General features: G+C 45.0%; 1 protein-coding gene across 9 annotated transcripts in view; it reads right to left on the bottom strand.

The window, feature by feature from the left end:
- The window catches only part of SPATA21 (spermatogenesis associated 21), a 32,395-nt gene extending 20,551 nt beyond the window's left edge, over nucleotides 1-11,844 (bottom strand). For 4 of the 9 annotated variants that reach the window (XR_008911558.1, XM_056795707.1, XM_056795714.1 and 1 more), the window contains exons 1-14: nucleotides 11,714-11,844; nucleotides 10,676-10,876; nucleotides 8,872-8,925; nucleotides 8,322-8,578; nucleotides 7,083-7,278; nucleotides 4,329-4,418; nucleotides 3,558-3,647; nucleotides 3,264-3,353; nucleotides 2,976-3,065; nucleotides 2,390-2,479; nucleotides 2,099-2,188; nucleotides 1,784-1,873; nucleotides 1,030-1,119; nucleotides 493-824 (exon numbers count right to left, since the gene is read on the bottom strand). Coding sequence is in view for 8 of the 9 variants with exons in the window: in XM_056795707.1 (XP_056651685.1) it covers nucleotides 493-824; nucleotides 1,030-1,119; nucleotides 1,784-1,873; nucleotides 2,099-2,188; nucleotides 2,390-2,479; nucleotides 2,976-3,065; nucleotides 3,264-3,353; nucleotides 3,558-3,647; nucleotides 4,329-4,418; nucleotides 7,083-7,278; nucleotides 8,322-8,578; nucleotides 8,872-8,925; nucleotides 10,676-10,876; nucleotides 11,714-11,818 (1,865 nt within the window). In the remaining variant the exon portion in view is untranslated. The remainder of the gene's footprint in view (nucleotides 1-492; nucleotides 825-1,029; nucleotides 1,120-1,783; nucleotides 1,874-2,098; nucleotides 2,189-2,389; nucleotides 2,480-2,975; nucleotides 3,066-3,263; nucleotides 3,354-3,557; nucleotides 3,648-4,328; nucleotides 4,419-7,082; nucleotides 7,279-8,321; nucleotides 8,579-8,871; nucleotides 8,926-10,675; nucleotides 10,877-11,713) is intronic. The other 5 variants (XM_056795708.1, XM_056795713.1, XM_056795709.1 and 2 more) reach the window with 5 other exon arrangements.
- Between the last annotated feature and the right edge of the window lie 1,432 nt (nucleotides 11,845-13,276).

Here is a 13,276-nt window from a genome sequence, read left to right as displayed (position 1 = left end):
TTCTCTTAAAAAAAAGTTTTTACTTTCTGTATTAGTAATGACTCTAAGACAGAAGGGCAAACAGGATTAAGTGACTTGCCCAGAGTCACACAGCTAAGAAGTGTCTGAGGTCACATTTGAACACAGGACCTCCTATCCCCAGGTGTGGCTCTCTATCCAACTGTGCCATCTAGCTGCTTTTCTCTTTCATTTTTATATTTATTATAAGGGATGGCTCTTGGGAAAAGTTGGGATGGGGGTGGGGTTCAATGTGGCATGGCACAGTGGCACTCTGACTGGGTGGGGGTGGGGCCAGGTACTCCATCTCTTAAAGGTTCAACATCACTGCTGCAGGCTCTCTTCTAACCACCTTTCAGAAAGATCTGAGCCTTGTAGGGTGGTTCCTTTCTAAGTCACCCTACCCCTCTGCAGACCTAGGACCCTTTGAGTGAAGCTAGTGGCTATGAGCTGGGGCAGAGAGCTGGCAAAGAGCATGACTGTAGATTCACTCACCTCACCTTAGGCTGTATGGGTGTTGGGCTGAGCAGAGTGCTGGTGCTACTAGATGAAGGCCCATCCATGGAGGATGGTGTGGGTAGAGGAGATCTCTCCTCATCCTGTGACCTCAGCTGGAAACTTTGGTCTGGGGTGTTGTCCTCAAACTGCTCAGAATCCGCTTCCACTTTCTGCATGGGCACCCAGATGATTGGAGGGTCATGAACTTCCTGGGAGCTATGTCTTCCTGATTGCCCCATACTGTCTGGGTCTGATAATTCCTCCTTCTCCATCAATTCACCTTTGTCTACAGCCTGTTGATCTGGAAAGGGGTGGTCCTCTGGCTTCTGCTATTAATAAGAAAGCCAGAGATCCTGAGACCTTCTCACTCTTTGCCCCCACTACATCCTTTTGGGGCCCCTGCCAGCCTATGAAAATGTCAAGGACTTGCCCAGGCCTGGTCTTCTGGACTCCCACCAGGAATCAACTTCACATCCTATTAAGTTATCCAGTCACCCGCTCAGGTCATCTTACCATCTATCTGTTGTCACTGACCTGTTGTTCCCTATGAGGACCAGGACTCTTCATATCAGACCTGAGAGCTAAACCTTCAAACTTGGTCTTCCAGAATGCAGGCGATAGTTCCTGAAAGAAGTTGACATTCATTTTTGGAGTACCCACCCTAGGGCTCAACTGAGATGCTTGGTGACTGGGGGTCTGTGTAAACTAGCCTACAAAATCCACTATATCTAACAGATAGCTCTAGACACCAGACCGTGCTTCTACCAGCTCTCCCACCATCCTGACACCACTCACCTGCTCCTCCCCACAGGGGCCAGCACTTTCCACAGAAGATTTGACACCTGAACTTCTGGGAAAGTTAATCCACACATCTTTGGAAATCCCACCCGGGGCCCAGTACAGTTGATTGGAAACTATATTCAACTTAGCCCACTTGGTCCAATATAACCATTGGCTGTCCCTGGACACCAGACCATGTTTTCACCAAAGTTCTCACCATCCAGACATCTACCCAGACCATCTATCTCATCATCTACTTGCCATCTCTTACCTGCTTCTCTCCATTGGGACCAGAACTTTCTGAACCAGATTTAACACCTAACCTCCATCTCTGGTCTTCTTGTATACAGGCTTCAGTCCCTGGAAAAGTTATTCTACACATCTTTGGCGGGCCACTTAGGCCAATATAACCACTGGCTACCCCTAGACACTTGACCATACTTATATTAAACTTCTCACCCCCCATCTTTCAACCAGACCATCTTACTATCTCCCTGATATCTCTCACCTGCTCCTCTCCGATGGGACCAGAATTCTCCCCACCAGACTTGACACTTGAACCTCCTCCTCTGGTCTTCTTGTATCCAAGCCCCAGGCCCTGGGAAAGGTTAATCCACACATCTTTGGAAGTCCCACCCTAGATCCTAGCCCAGTTGGTTGGAGAACGTGTGTGTGTGTGTGTGTGTGTGTGTGTGTGTGTGTGTGTGTGTGTACCCTAACCCACTTAGCCCAATAAAACCATTAGCCAGATCAGACTTCTATGAAACCTCCCACCTCTCACCATCCACCCAGACCATCTCACCATCTACCTCTCACCACTCACCTGCTCCTCTCCACTAAGACCAGCACTCTCCCCACCAGACTTGACACTTGAACCTCCACCTCTGGTCTTCTTCAATCCATGCCCTTGTCCCTGGGGAAATCAATCCAAACATCCTTGGTGAGGGTTCCCACCCCAGAGCCTAGCCTAGTTGATGGGAGATTATGCGCTCCCTCACCCACCTAGCCCAATGTAACCCTTAGTTACCCCTGGACAACAGACCATGCTTCTACTAAGCCTTCTACCTCTCACCACTCACACAGACCATCTCACTATCTACCTATCATTACTCACCTGCTCCTCTCCACTAAGACCAGCACTTTCCCCACCAGACTTGACACTTGAACCTCCACCTCTGGTCTTCTTCAATCCATGCCCCAGTCCCTGGGGAAACCAATACAAACGTCTTTGGGGGTCCCCACTCCAGGAACCAGCTCAGTTGATTGGAGATTGAGTGTGTGCACTACAGGTCATTTAGCCCAATATAACAATTGGGTGCTCCTGGACATGAGACTGTTTCCACTAAACCTGCCACCATCCACCATCTACCCAGACCATCTCTCCATCTACTTGCCATCACTCACTTGTTCTTCTCCAATAGTTCCAGTTCTCTCCACACTAGACTTGATACCTGAACCTCCACATTTGTTCTTCATGAATCTATGCCCCAGACCCTGGGGAAGTTAATCCACAAATCTTTGGAGGTTCCCCACCTTGAGTCCAGTCTGGTTGATTGGAGACTGAGTAGAATTGTGTGACTTAGTCCATTTAGCCCAATATAACCACTGGCTGGGCCTGGACACCAGACCATTCTTCTACCAAACCTTCCACACTTTCCTCTACCATCTTACCATTTCACCATCTATTTGTCACCACTCACCTGCTCTTCTCCACTGAGACCAGCACTCTCCACACCAGATTTGAGACCTGAATCTCCTCCTCTGGTCTTCTTGTATCCAGACCCCAGTCCCTGGGGAAGTTAATCCATCTTTGGAAGTCCCACCCTAGGACCCAACCCAGTTGATTGGGACTGAGTTATGTGCAACTTGGGCCACTTAGCCTAATATATAACCACAGACTGGCCCTGGACCCCAGACCATGCTTCTTCTAAACCTCCTACCTCCTACCACCCTTTAGATCATCTCATCAACTCTCTGACACCACTTACCTGCTCTTCCCCACTGAGACCAGCACTCTCCCCACCAGATTTGAGACCTGTACTTCCTCCTCTGGTCTTCTTGTATCCTGGCCCTAGTCCCTGGGAAAGTTAATTCATACATCTTTAGAACTCTCACCCTAGGGCTTGGCCCAGTTGATTGGAGACAGAGAGTGAACAACCTAGCCCACTTAGTCTATCATAACCATTGGCTGGCCCTGCACACCAGCTATGCTTTCACTAAACTTCTTACTATTCAGATATCCACCCAAATCATCCCCCACCATCTATCTATCACCAACTCACCTGTTCCTCCCCATTGGGAACAGCACTCTCCCCACCAGACTTGAGACCTAGACTTCCTCCTCTGGTCTTCTTGTATCCAGGCCCCAGGCCCTGGGAAAATTAATCCACACATTTTTGGAGTTCCCACCCTGGGTCCTAGCCCAGTTGGTTAGAGTCCAAGTATGTGTACACTAACCCACTTAGCTTAATATAACCATTAGCTGTCCCTGGACAACAGATGATGCTTCTACCAAACCTCCCACCTCTCACCATCCACCAAGACCATTTTACCATCTGCCTATCACCACTCACCAGCTCTTCTCCACTAAGACCAGCACTCTCCCCACCAGACTTGACACTTGAACCTCCACCTCTAGTCTTCTTGAATCCATGCCCTAATCCTTGGGGAAGTTAATCCACACATCTTTGGAGCTTCTACTCTAAGGCAACTGAATGGTGGCTGAGTACCCTAGCCCACTTAGCCTAATGTAACCACTGGCTGGTCTTGGACAACAGATCATACTTCTATGAAACCTCCCACCATCTAGATCAGTGGTTCTCAACCTTTCTAATGCCGTGACTCCGCAATACAGTTCCTCATGTTGCAGTGACCCCAAACCAAAAAATTATTTTGGTGGCTACTTCAAAACTGTAATTTTGCTACAGTTATGATTTGGAATGTAAATACCTGATATGCATTATGTATTCTCATTGCTACAAATTGAGAGGTTGAGAACCGGTGATCTAGATAAAAACTCAGACTATCCCACCATCTACCTGCCACAAACTCACCTGCTCCTCCTCACTGGGACCAGTGTTCCCTACACCAGATTTGACACCTGAACTTCCACCTCTGGTCTTCTTGAATCCATGCTCTAGTCCCTAGGGAAATTAATACATACATCTTTGGAGCTTTTGCCCAAAGGCAGTTGACTGGAGACTAAGTGTGTACAACTTAGAACACGTAGACTATATAACCATTGGCCTTCCCTAGATACAGACCATTCTTCTACCTAATAGTCTATCCTTGCAGCCTAAAATAAATCCCTAAACTCAAAGGGTCTTCAGTCAAGAACTGTCCTCTGACCTTAGAGCTCCTCCTATTCCCTGCTCCTATCAGCCCAAAGTAGTGACCATTAGAGGGTTGTCGAGTTCCATTTGGAAAGGAAGACTTTAAAAAAGACTGCTGTGGATTTCTTTATTACTTCAGTCCCCTATGACCTGTTATCACCACTGACTCTCACCCCAAACTGTATTGAATTCTACCTGTATAATACCATCTGCAGAAGTTTCCACTTCTTACTTTCAGTTCCTGGAAACCCTGAGATTCTGACCTGCCTCCTGTGAGGTAAAAACTGGATTTCCCAGCTCACTCTCCCTACATTCCCATCTTTAACCAACTCTTCCCTCCCCTTTCCTAGTCATGAGATCATAGATCTAGAGTGGGAGGGGACCTCAGAGAATACTGCTTCCAATATCTACATTTTATATATGGCAAAAATGAGGCCCAGGGAGATGAAGTGATTCACCTGAGGTTGCATAGGTAGGAAGTATCTGAGGTGGGATTTGAACCCAAGTTATTTAATTTCAGATTCAATGCTCTTTCCACTTTATCTTCCCTATTCTTCATTTCTATGCCCTCTTTATCTCCTGCTTAGTTAAGGAACTCTCCTTCATCCTGGATCTCTTTCTTTCACATTCCTTCCATCTCTGGACATTTTAGGGAACCTGCCTTTCTATTGATAATACCGCATCCATGGCTACCCCTCAAATTTGCCCCTCTTCCAAATATCCCTTTTATTGTTAAGATTAACACTAGCCTCTCAGTTACCTCACTTTACAAACTCGGTGTCTTCCTTTCCTCATCTTCATTTGCACTTACCTCACATATCCAATCTATTGTCAAAATTATTTTTATTCTCCTTCCATAAGATCTCTAGTGTATGTTCTCTTTCTCCACTCACAGGGCCACCCCCTTGATTAGACTCTCATCACCTGTCAGCTAATAGATTTCTAAATATGCTAGAGAACTCAACCAATAGAATGTACTAGAACTACCATGTCATTATAAACCAAGTTATTGTCTACAATCCCCTGGATCAGCATTGGCAGGTTTTCAAGTTCCCATGCCCAGAGGGCAACTTTAAACTGTCTGTGAGCCCCTATCCCCATTCCTGCATTTACCAATAGAGCTAGAGAGTGGAAGGAGGAAGTGTTTGCTTTGAGTGGCTGGACAGAGGGGTGGAGGATGCAAAAAATGACCTCTGGCTCTGGGAAGAGGGGGAACAAAGTCGCTCCCCCATGCCAGTGGCCAGCCTGCATGCCAATACTTCACCAACATTGGCCTATATGTAGCACTGATCCATAAAAACTTGTTTTCAGTAGATGTAGTCATGACAAATATTTATAATCTCCATGCTTTATGTAACAAAAACCTTCCAAAATATAGAGGGTTCTCAAACCAGAAGAGATCAAAAGGATGAAGTGTGCCATCATCCTGTCTGCTTTTAGACTTGGCCTAAATGTTTTCTGTACATCTACAAAAGATGAGCTTACAAACTAACAATGTTATTCAATTATAAAAAGCAGAAGTTTTGTTCCCTTATATAATGATCCATAGAACATTAAACAAAAGAATCATAACAGATATCAAGTTGTAGTGGTACTGGTGCCAAAGCAGAAAGAACTAAGGGGCTTAGCCAACTGGGGTTAAGTGTCTTGTCCTGGGGTCACCCTGCGAGGAAGTGTCTGAGGCCAGATTTTAGCCCAGGACCTCCTATCTCCAGGTGTGGCTCTCTATCCACTGAGCCACGTAGCTGTCCTGAATTTTTGACATAGTGATGATTGATACGAAAGGTTCCCATTGAAGGGAAATTGAATATGAGGCAACAGTGCATTATTAATATAACTCCTTATAGTATTTAGCACCAAAGAGATGAAAGCCTAGCTGTCCTGTGTTTGGATCAGATCCCTGAAGAACGTGTTTACTTCTGATATCCAAACTTAGGAAGAACATTGACAAGCTGGAGAATGTCCAGGAGGGTACTCCTGGGATGGTGAAGGATCTGAAAACCAGTTCCCCCAAGGAAAGAATAGAATAAGCATAATTAAACACCTATAGTGCCATGCATTCTGCTAAGCATTTCACAAATAGTAACTCATGTGACCCTCACAATACTTATGCAAGGTAGGTACTGTTAGTATCCCCATTTTATAGTTAAGGAAACAGGCAGACAGAAGCTCATTGACATATCCAAGGTCACATAATTTTAAATCACAGAGGATAGACCTCAGAATTAAAAAGACCTAAGTTCAAATCCAGCCTCAGAAACTTACTAGCTGCGTGACCCTAAGCAAGTCACTTAACCTCTTTTTTCTCTTCTCTGTGAACAGATCTGACTCTGGGTAGTTCCAGAAAGCAGATCTAGAAGCCTAGAAACAGTGGATGGCAATCATAGTGAGGTCAACTTTGACTTTCTAAAATATGGGCTATCCTGATTCACACATACATACACATTCCTCTCCACATAAAGCTCCAGATATTACCTGTTGGTTCCCTGAAGCATGTAGATCTGGGCTGGGCAAATTCATTTGGTTATCATGATAGCCTTTTGCCGACTTCTCAGATCGGGTCTGGATTTTAGCCTCAAGACCCTGAATAGTCATGGTGGTTGGCACTGATGCTGATGTTGATGGTGATATATACTCGGCTCTGTCCTTTTCTGAGCGGAAAGCTTCTTTCCTTCAGGAAAGAGTCATCTGGGTGTTGCCATCCTCCCAGGATCACAGAACACAGAATATCAGAGTTGGGGAGACTTTAGAACAGAAAATATTGAAACTAGGGGATGGAGCATAGAATTTCTAAGCTGGAGGGGCCCTTAGAACATCAAATGTCAGAGCATAGAGTCCTTGGGACATAGAATGTGAGAGCTGGGAGGGACCTTAGAACACCAAATATGAGACCTGGGAGGGACCTTAGAACATCAAATGTCAGAGCATAGAGTCCTTGAGATATAGAATGTTAGAGTAGGGAGGGGACCTTAGAACACAGAACATGAGAGCTGGGAGGGACCTTATAGCATGGAACGTCAGAGCTAAGAAGGCCTATATATCAAAGAAAGTTGGAGCTACAAAATTGGATGAGTTTGATCTCTGCATTTTATAGATGAGTGACATTAAGGGCAAATACCCCAAATCAACAGTCAGCTAGTCTCCATTTCTTGATCATTAGAAGAACTCATCTAGAATGTGTCCTGAGGGTATGTTCTCGCCAGGCCACAATGTCCTTTAAGGACACTTGAACCTGGGGCTTAGGCCTAGGCCAATTTCAAGGGTGTATTAATAATTTCCAATTCAACTAATGCTTCTTAAGTGATTTCTGTGTGTCCACAATATGTCTGCATAGAATATACATGACTGGACACTTTTTCCTTTGTGAGCTTTGAATGACGTCTTTCCTAGCTCTGAGGTCAGTCATTATCTGTTTGCTTCTGGGTTTTTCATAGCATACATACATGCAAAATATACCCACAATTCCATCCCGAGAAGGTACACATGTACAAAGCATGTGCCCCACATGTATGTGACACACCAACACACGGGTGACATACACCAACAGTTGTACTCCCAAACATGCACACACATACAGACACACAGAGGTATACAGAGACTTTTCTGACCCTCTTCCCCAGGGGGAGAGGCCAGGCTAGGGGCCCTTGGGAGGAGACAGTTGGGCCCTGGAGGTGAAGTGTTCAGGAAGCCAATCACCCAGCTCACCCAGCTCACCCAGCCTCCGCTCCAGAACGGGGCCTCCTTTCCTTAGCCCTGTCATTCAAAGGCCCTTTCTCTGCTTCTTCTCCCTGTCTTGGGGTCTGCTCTGGCCCCCCAGGAGCCAATGTGGTCAGCCTCCCTCTTCCTCCTGCTCCTGCCTCCCGCTCCCTGGCTTGGAACAGATCCCAGTGTTTCTCCGTATGAGACTTCACCCCAGCTTGCTCCCTGACAGCACCACTGCCGCCGATGGAATCCAACCACAGATACCGCCCCTGCAGGAGAGACACGCCAACCCCCAGACCATATGAACCTCCATTCCTGGTCCTTTTCGGGAAAACCAACCAGCCACCACCCACATAGAGCCTCCCAGTCCAAGGGCCAGTGGGGACCTCTTCTGGGGCAGGGGGATGAGGAAGGAGGCAAGTTGAGGCAGTGTTGGGCAGGGCAGGGCAGGGGCAAGGCAGGGCAAAGACTGAGGACACCCAGAGTGGAATTAGCAGGGGGGCTGGATAGTGGGGAAGGGAAAGCTTTGGGGGAGCTCTGGGGTCCACAGCAAGTAGAAAACCTTCAGATTTGCTTTGTCTTGTTCTGAGATGAGATTGAGAATGTGTAACACCATCTGAAGAGAGAAGGAGCTGAATGAAGCTCAGAGGAGGACAAGAGACAGGGGGAAGGGAAGGGGAAGGGAAAAAAAAACTGGGAAGGGGAAAGGGAGGGAGAGATGAATACAGAGGTTTTCCCAGGGGCAGATAGGCAGACTAGGGTCGGTGTTGCCCTTCTAGAATTTTAGGGAGCAGAGCCAACTTCTGTAATATGTTACACAGAGGCAAGATGTAGTGGAAAGGGCACTGAATGGAGAGTCAAAAGTTGCTGATCAGTCATTTTAGTGTTGTCTGATTCTTTGTGACCCCATTTGGGGATTTCTTGGCAAAGATTCTAGAGTGGTTTGCCATATCCTTCTCCAATTCATTTTACAGATGAAGAAACTGAAGTTAACAGGTTAAGTGACTTGCCAGGGCCACACAGGTAATGAATATCTAGAGTCAGATTTAAACTCAGATCTTCATGACTCCAGGGTCTGTGCTCTATGTCCACTGAGACATCTCATTGGCTTATAGTCAATAGACCTGAGTTCAAATCCCAGCTGTGTCATTTACTGTCTGTATGGCTCTAGGCAAATCACTAAATTTCCTCTTTTGTAAAATGAAGGTGAGGACTTGATGACCTCTAAGGATCCTTCTAGTTCTAAATCCTGTGGTGTGTAGGGGCATTGAAGGCAATGTCCTTCCTCTTTTGATAATGACCCTAAAATCTAATCCATCTGGTCTCTCTCCCATAGTGGAGCTTGTCACCCATCTAGGCTTGCTCTTTCTTCTCAAGTAACTCTTGTACACCTCCATAGGTTCCCAAATATCCCGAGTCTTGCCTCTTTGGTTGTTATGTCTTGTCCTTTTCTCTGCATCTGCCTCTGATGCCTGACATTTCACTACTAAAGCCTAATGCACTGGGGCTAAGGCATTATTCTTTGCCTTTTAGAGACTGAAATAATCCCTGTGTCATTAATTAAAAAAAACAAAATGAACACACTCTTATCTTCCTCCTTAGAATTGGTACCCTATGTTGGTTCCAAGGCAGAAGATTGGTAAGGACTTAGCCAGGGGGAGTGAAATGACTTGCTTAGGGTCACACAGCTAAGAAGTATCTGAGGTCAGATTTGAACCTAGGACTTCCTGTCTCTAAGACTGGCTCTCTATCTACTGAACCACCTTGCTCCCCCATGAGTCATTAAATATTAAGATAACATTTGTCAGGACAGCGTGGTGCTTCAGGGGATAGACAGTCAGCCTTGGAGACTGGAGAACCTAGGTTCAAATCTAGTCTCAGATACTTCTTAGCTGTGTGACCCTAAGCAAGTCACTTACCTCCCCCTGACTAGCTCTTACACTCTTCTGCCTTGGAACCAATATGGTTCTTAGTATTGATTCTAAGATAGAAGGTAAGGGTTAAAAAAGACAGAGAGAGAGAGAGAGAGAGACAGAGAGAGAGAGAGAGACAGAGAGAGAGAGAAAGAACATTAGTCATTAACACTTGAATTATCTTCAGTGTCAGTCTGGATAGGGATTGTGGAGAGATGGGATCAGAGATTGGATAGGGACCTTGAGCCAATTTTGGAATAGAGGATGAAATGAGGATAAAGGACAACAAAAGGGGAGTCTGGAGGCAACTAGACTACCTTCAAAGGTTAGCCTTAGTTGGTCCTCTGGATGATTCCTTCCCCAAATTTAAAGAAAGCTCAAGGGTGCAGCTTGAGAACTGGTGGAGCTAATGTAGGGGTATGGACCAAACCCAAATGCAATATAGCTTCTCACCTTGGATGTCCACTCTTCGAATTGGGAATGTATTACCTGATTGAGTCCAGATGTTACTTTTGGAATTCTCTCTCTGCTATAGTTGACATTTCTCCGGCCTGTTGTTATTGGGAGTTCCAGAACACCCTCTAGCTCTGCTAGCTGCTGTCCCTGAGCTGGGACAAAGGTCTGAGAACGCGCCAACCGTTGCACCTGGGTTTCCTTGGAAACAGTCCCAAAAAAGTGTTGTCCATTCCATAACCCTAATACCCCCTGGAACAACCCATTTGAAGCCTGGAAATTTGTCCTGCTCTATGAAGACAGGTTTCTAGAATTGCAACCCAGGGGAAGTCAGAGAATCACAGAATCTGAGAATGTTAGAAATCTGGAAAGGGGTCCAGAATGAGGTCTGGGTTTGGAGTCTGAAGGTTGGAATTCAAATCATGAGTCTACTATTGACTATCTATGTGTCTTTGGACTTGAACTCTCTGGGCCTTAGTATCCTCACCTGTAAAATGAGGGGGTTGAACCAAAAGACCTTCCAGATGTAATGTAATGAGTGTGTGGATTAAAGCAGATGTATTATGTGTGGAGATGTATGCTTAAGGGCTCATTCATTCACATGTGTGCATATTCAGGGATGTATGTATAGGTAGCTATTATGTGTGTCTGTGTTACATGTATATGTCTTTGTATATTTTGCCATGAACATAAGAATATTAGAACAATGTTAGAACTGGAAGGGAGAAGATCTAATCCAACCCTCTTAATTTTATAGGTGAAAAAACTGGAACCTAGGGAGGAGAGATGACTTGCTTAAGGTCACATGGTAAGTTAGTGACAAATCGAGGACCTTGCACACAACACTCACACTCTTGCTTGTGACCCCCCCCTCCCAGTGGCCTTAGGGCCATTATTCTTAGGTCAATGGGTGTGGGCCCCCCATTTGGTCCTGTTGGCTCTATAACCCTCCATTTCCCATTGAACTAATTAATCATCCCTTCCCTGCTTCCTCCCCATGTCCTTGATTGGTGTCCCAAAGGACCCCTAGGCTCTTACTTCACACCAGGCCAGCTGGGCCCTCAAGTTTTTCCCTCTTCCCTTGGTGGTCCTCCCTTCTCCCATTTGGGCTCGAAGAGGTGCTCCTATCTCCTTACCCCACATGGGCTTCCCTTGAATTACTCTTTCCATTATTGTACATTGTTTCTCTCAGAACTTTCAGGCTCCAACATTCCAGGGGCTGAATTTTAAAGGGACAGGCTGTGCCAGCCCCTCCCCTGGGGCAGAAAATGGGTGGATGGTCTGGGACAGTCAGGATGACAAACTCATAGTTCATAACTGGGTTATACTATCGGCTTTTCTAGTCTGGTAGGTTCTGCCAGTCAAGGTGGCTTTTGTGGGGGGGAAAATCTAATATTAATTTAAAAAACTATGGGGGTGGTGGTGGTGGACAGCTAGGTGGCTCAGTGAATTGAAAGCCAGGTCTAGAGATAGAAAGTCCTGGGTTCAAATCTAGCCTTAGACATTTCCTAGTTATGTGACCCTAGACAAGTCACTTAACCCCCACTGCCTCATCCTTACTGCTCTTCTGCCTTGGAATCAATATATAGTATTGACTCTAAGATGGAAAGTAAGGGTTAAAAAATTATTCTGTCTATGTAATCTTATATTAAATTGATCAAAATGTCTATTTTTAACTCAATACTTTAAATTTTTTTCAATTACATGTAAAAAATTATTAACATTCATTTAAAAAAAAATGTGAGTTCCAAATTTTCTCCCTACCTCACTTCTCTCTCCCCTTCTTGAGGAGGCAAGCAATTTGATAAAGATTATACACATGTGAAGCCATATAAAATATATTTCCATACTAGCCATATTGCAACCCCCTCCCCAAATAAAGTAAAATAAGTATGTCTTGATTTGTATTCAGACTCCATTAGTCCATTCTCTGGAGATAGATAGCATTTTTCATCATAAGTCTTTTAGAATTGTTTTGGATCATCACATTGCTCAGAATAGCAGTTGATCAACATATGATATTGCTGTGACTATGTACAATGTTCTCCTGGTATTATTTCATTCTTCATCAGTACATGTGAGACTTCCCAGATTTTTCTGTTAGTCCTATAAGAGTCCATGTTTCTTTGAAATGATTAACTAACCCCCCTTTCCTCCATACACCCCTGATTGCTTTTTTTTCCTGAAACCATCCTGCTTATCATTTCTTATACCTCAAAGGTTTTCCATCATAATCACATATCAATTTGTTCAGCCATTCCCCAACTAACATTCCCTCAGTTTCCAATTCTTTGCCACCACAAAAAGAGCTTCTCTAAATAGTTTTGGATATGTAAGTCCTTTTTTCTTCTCTGATCTCTTTGGGATATAGAACTGGGAACAGTGGTATTGCTGGGTCAAAGGGTATGCAGAGTTTTATAGCCCTTTGGGTATAGTTCCAAATGCTCTCCAGAATGGTTGGATCAGTTCAGAACTCCACCAACAGTGCATTAGTATCCCTATTTTCCCACGTACCTGTCAGCATTTGTCATTTTTCCTTTTCTGTCATGTTATCTAATTTGATAGATATGAATTGGTACCTCACAGTTATTTTAATTGACA

Source organism: Monodelphis domestica, chromosome 4, assembly GCF_027887165.1.
Source record: "Monodelphis domestica isolate mMonDom1 chromosome 4, mMonDom1.pri, whole genome shotgun sequence".
Taxonomy (NCBI): Eukaryota; Metazoa; Chordata; class Mammalia; order Didelphimorphia; family Didelphidae; genus Monodelphis; species Monodelphis domestica.
Note: the sequence above shows the minus strand (reverse complement) of the source record. Positions and strands in the feature narration are given on the sequence as shown.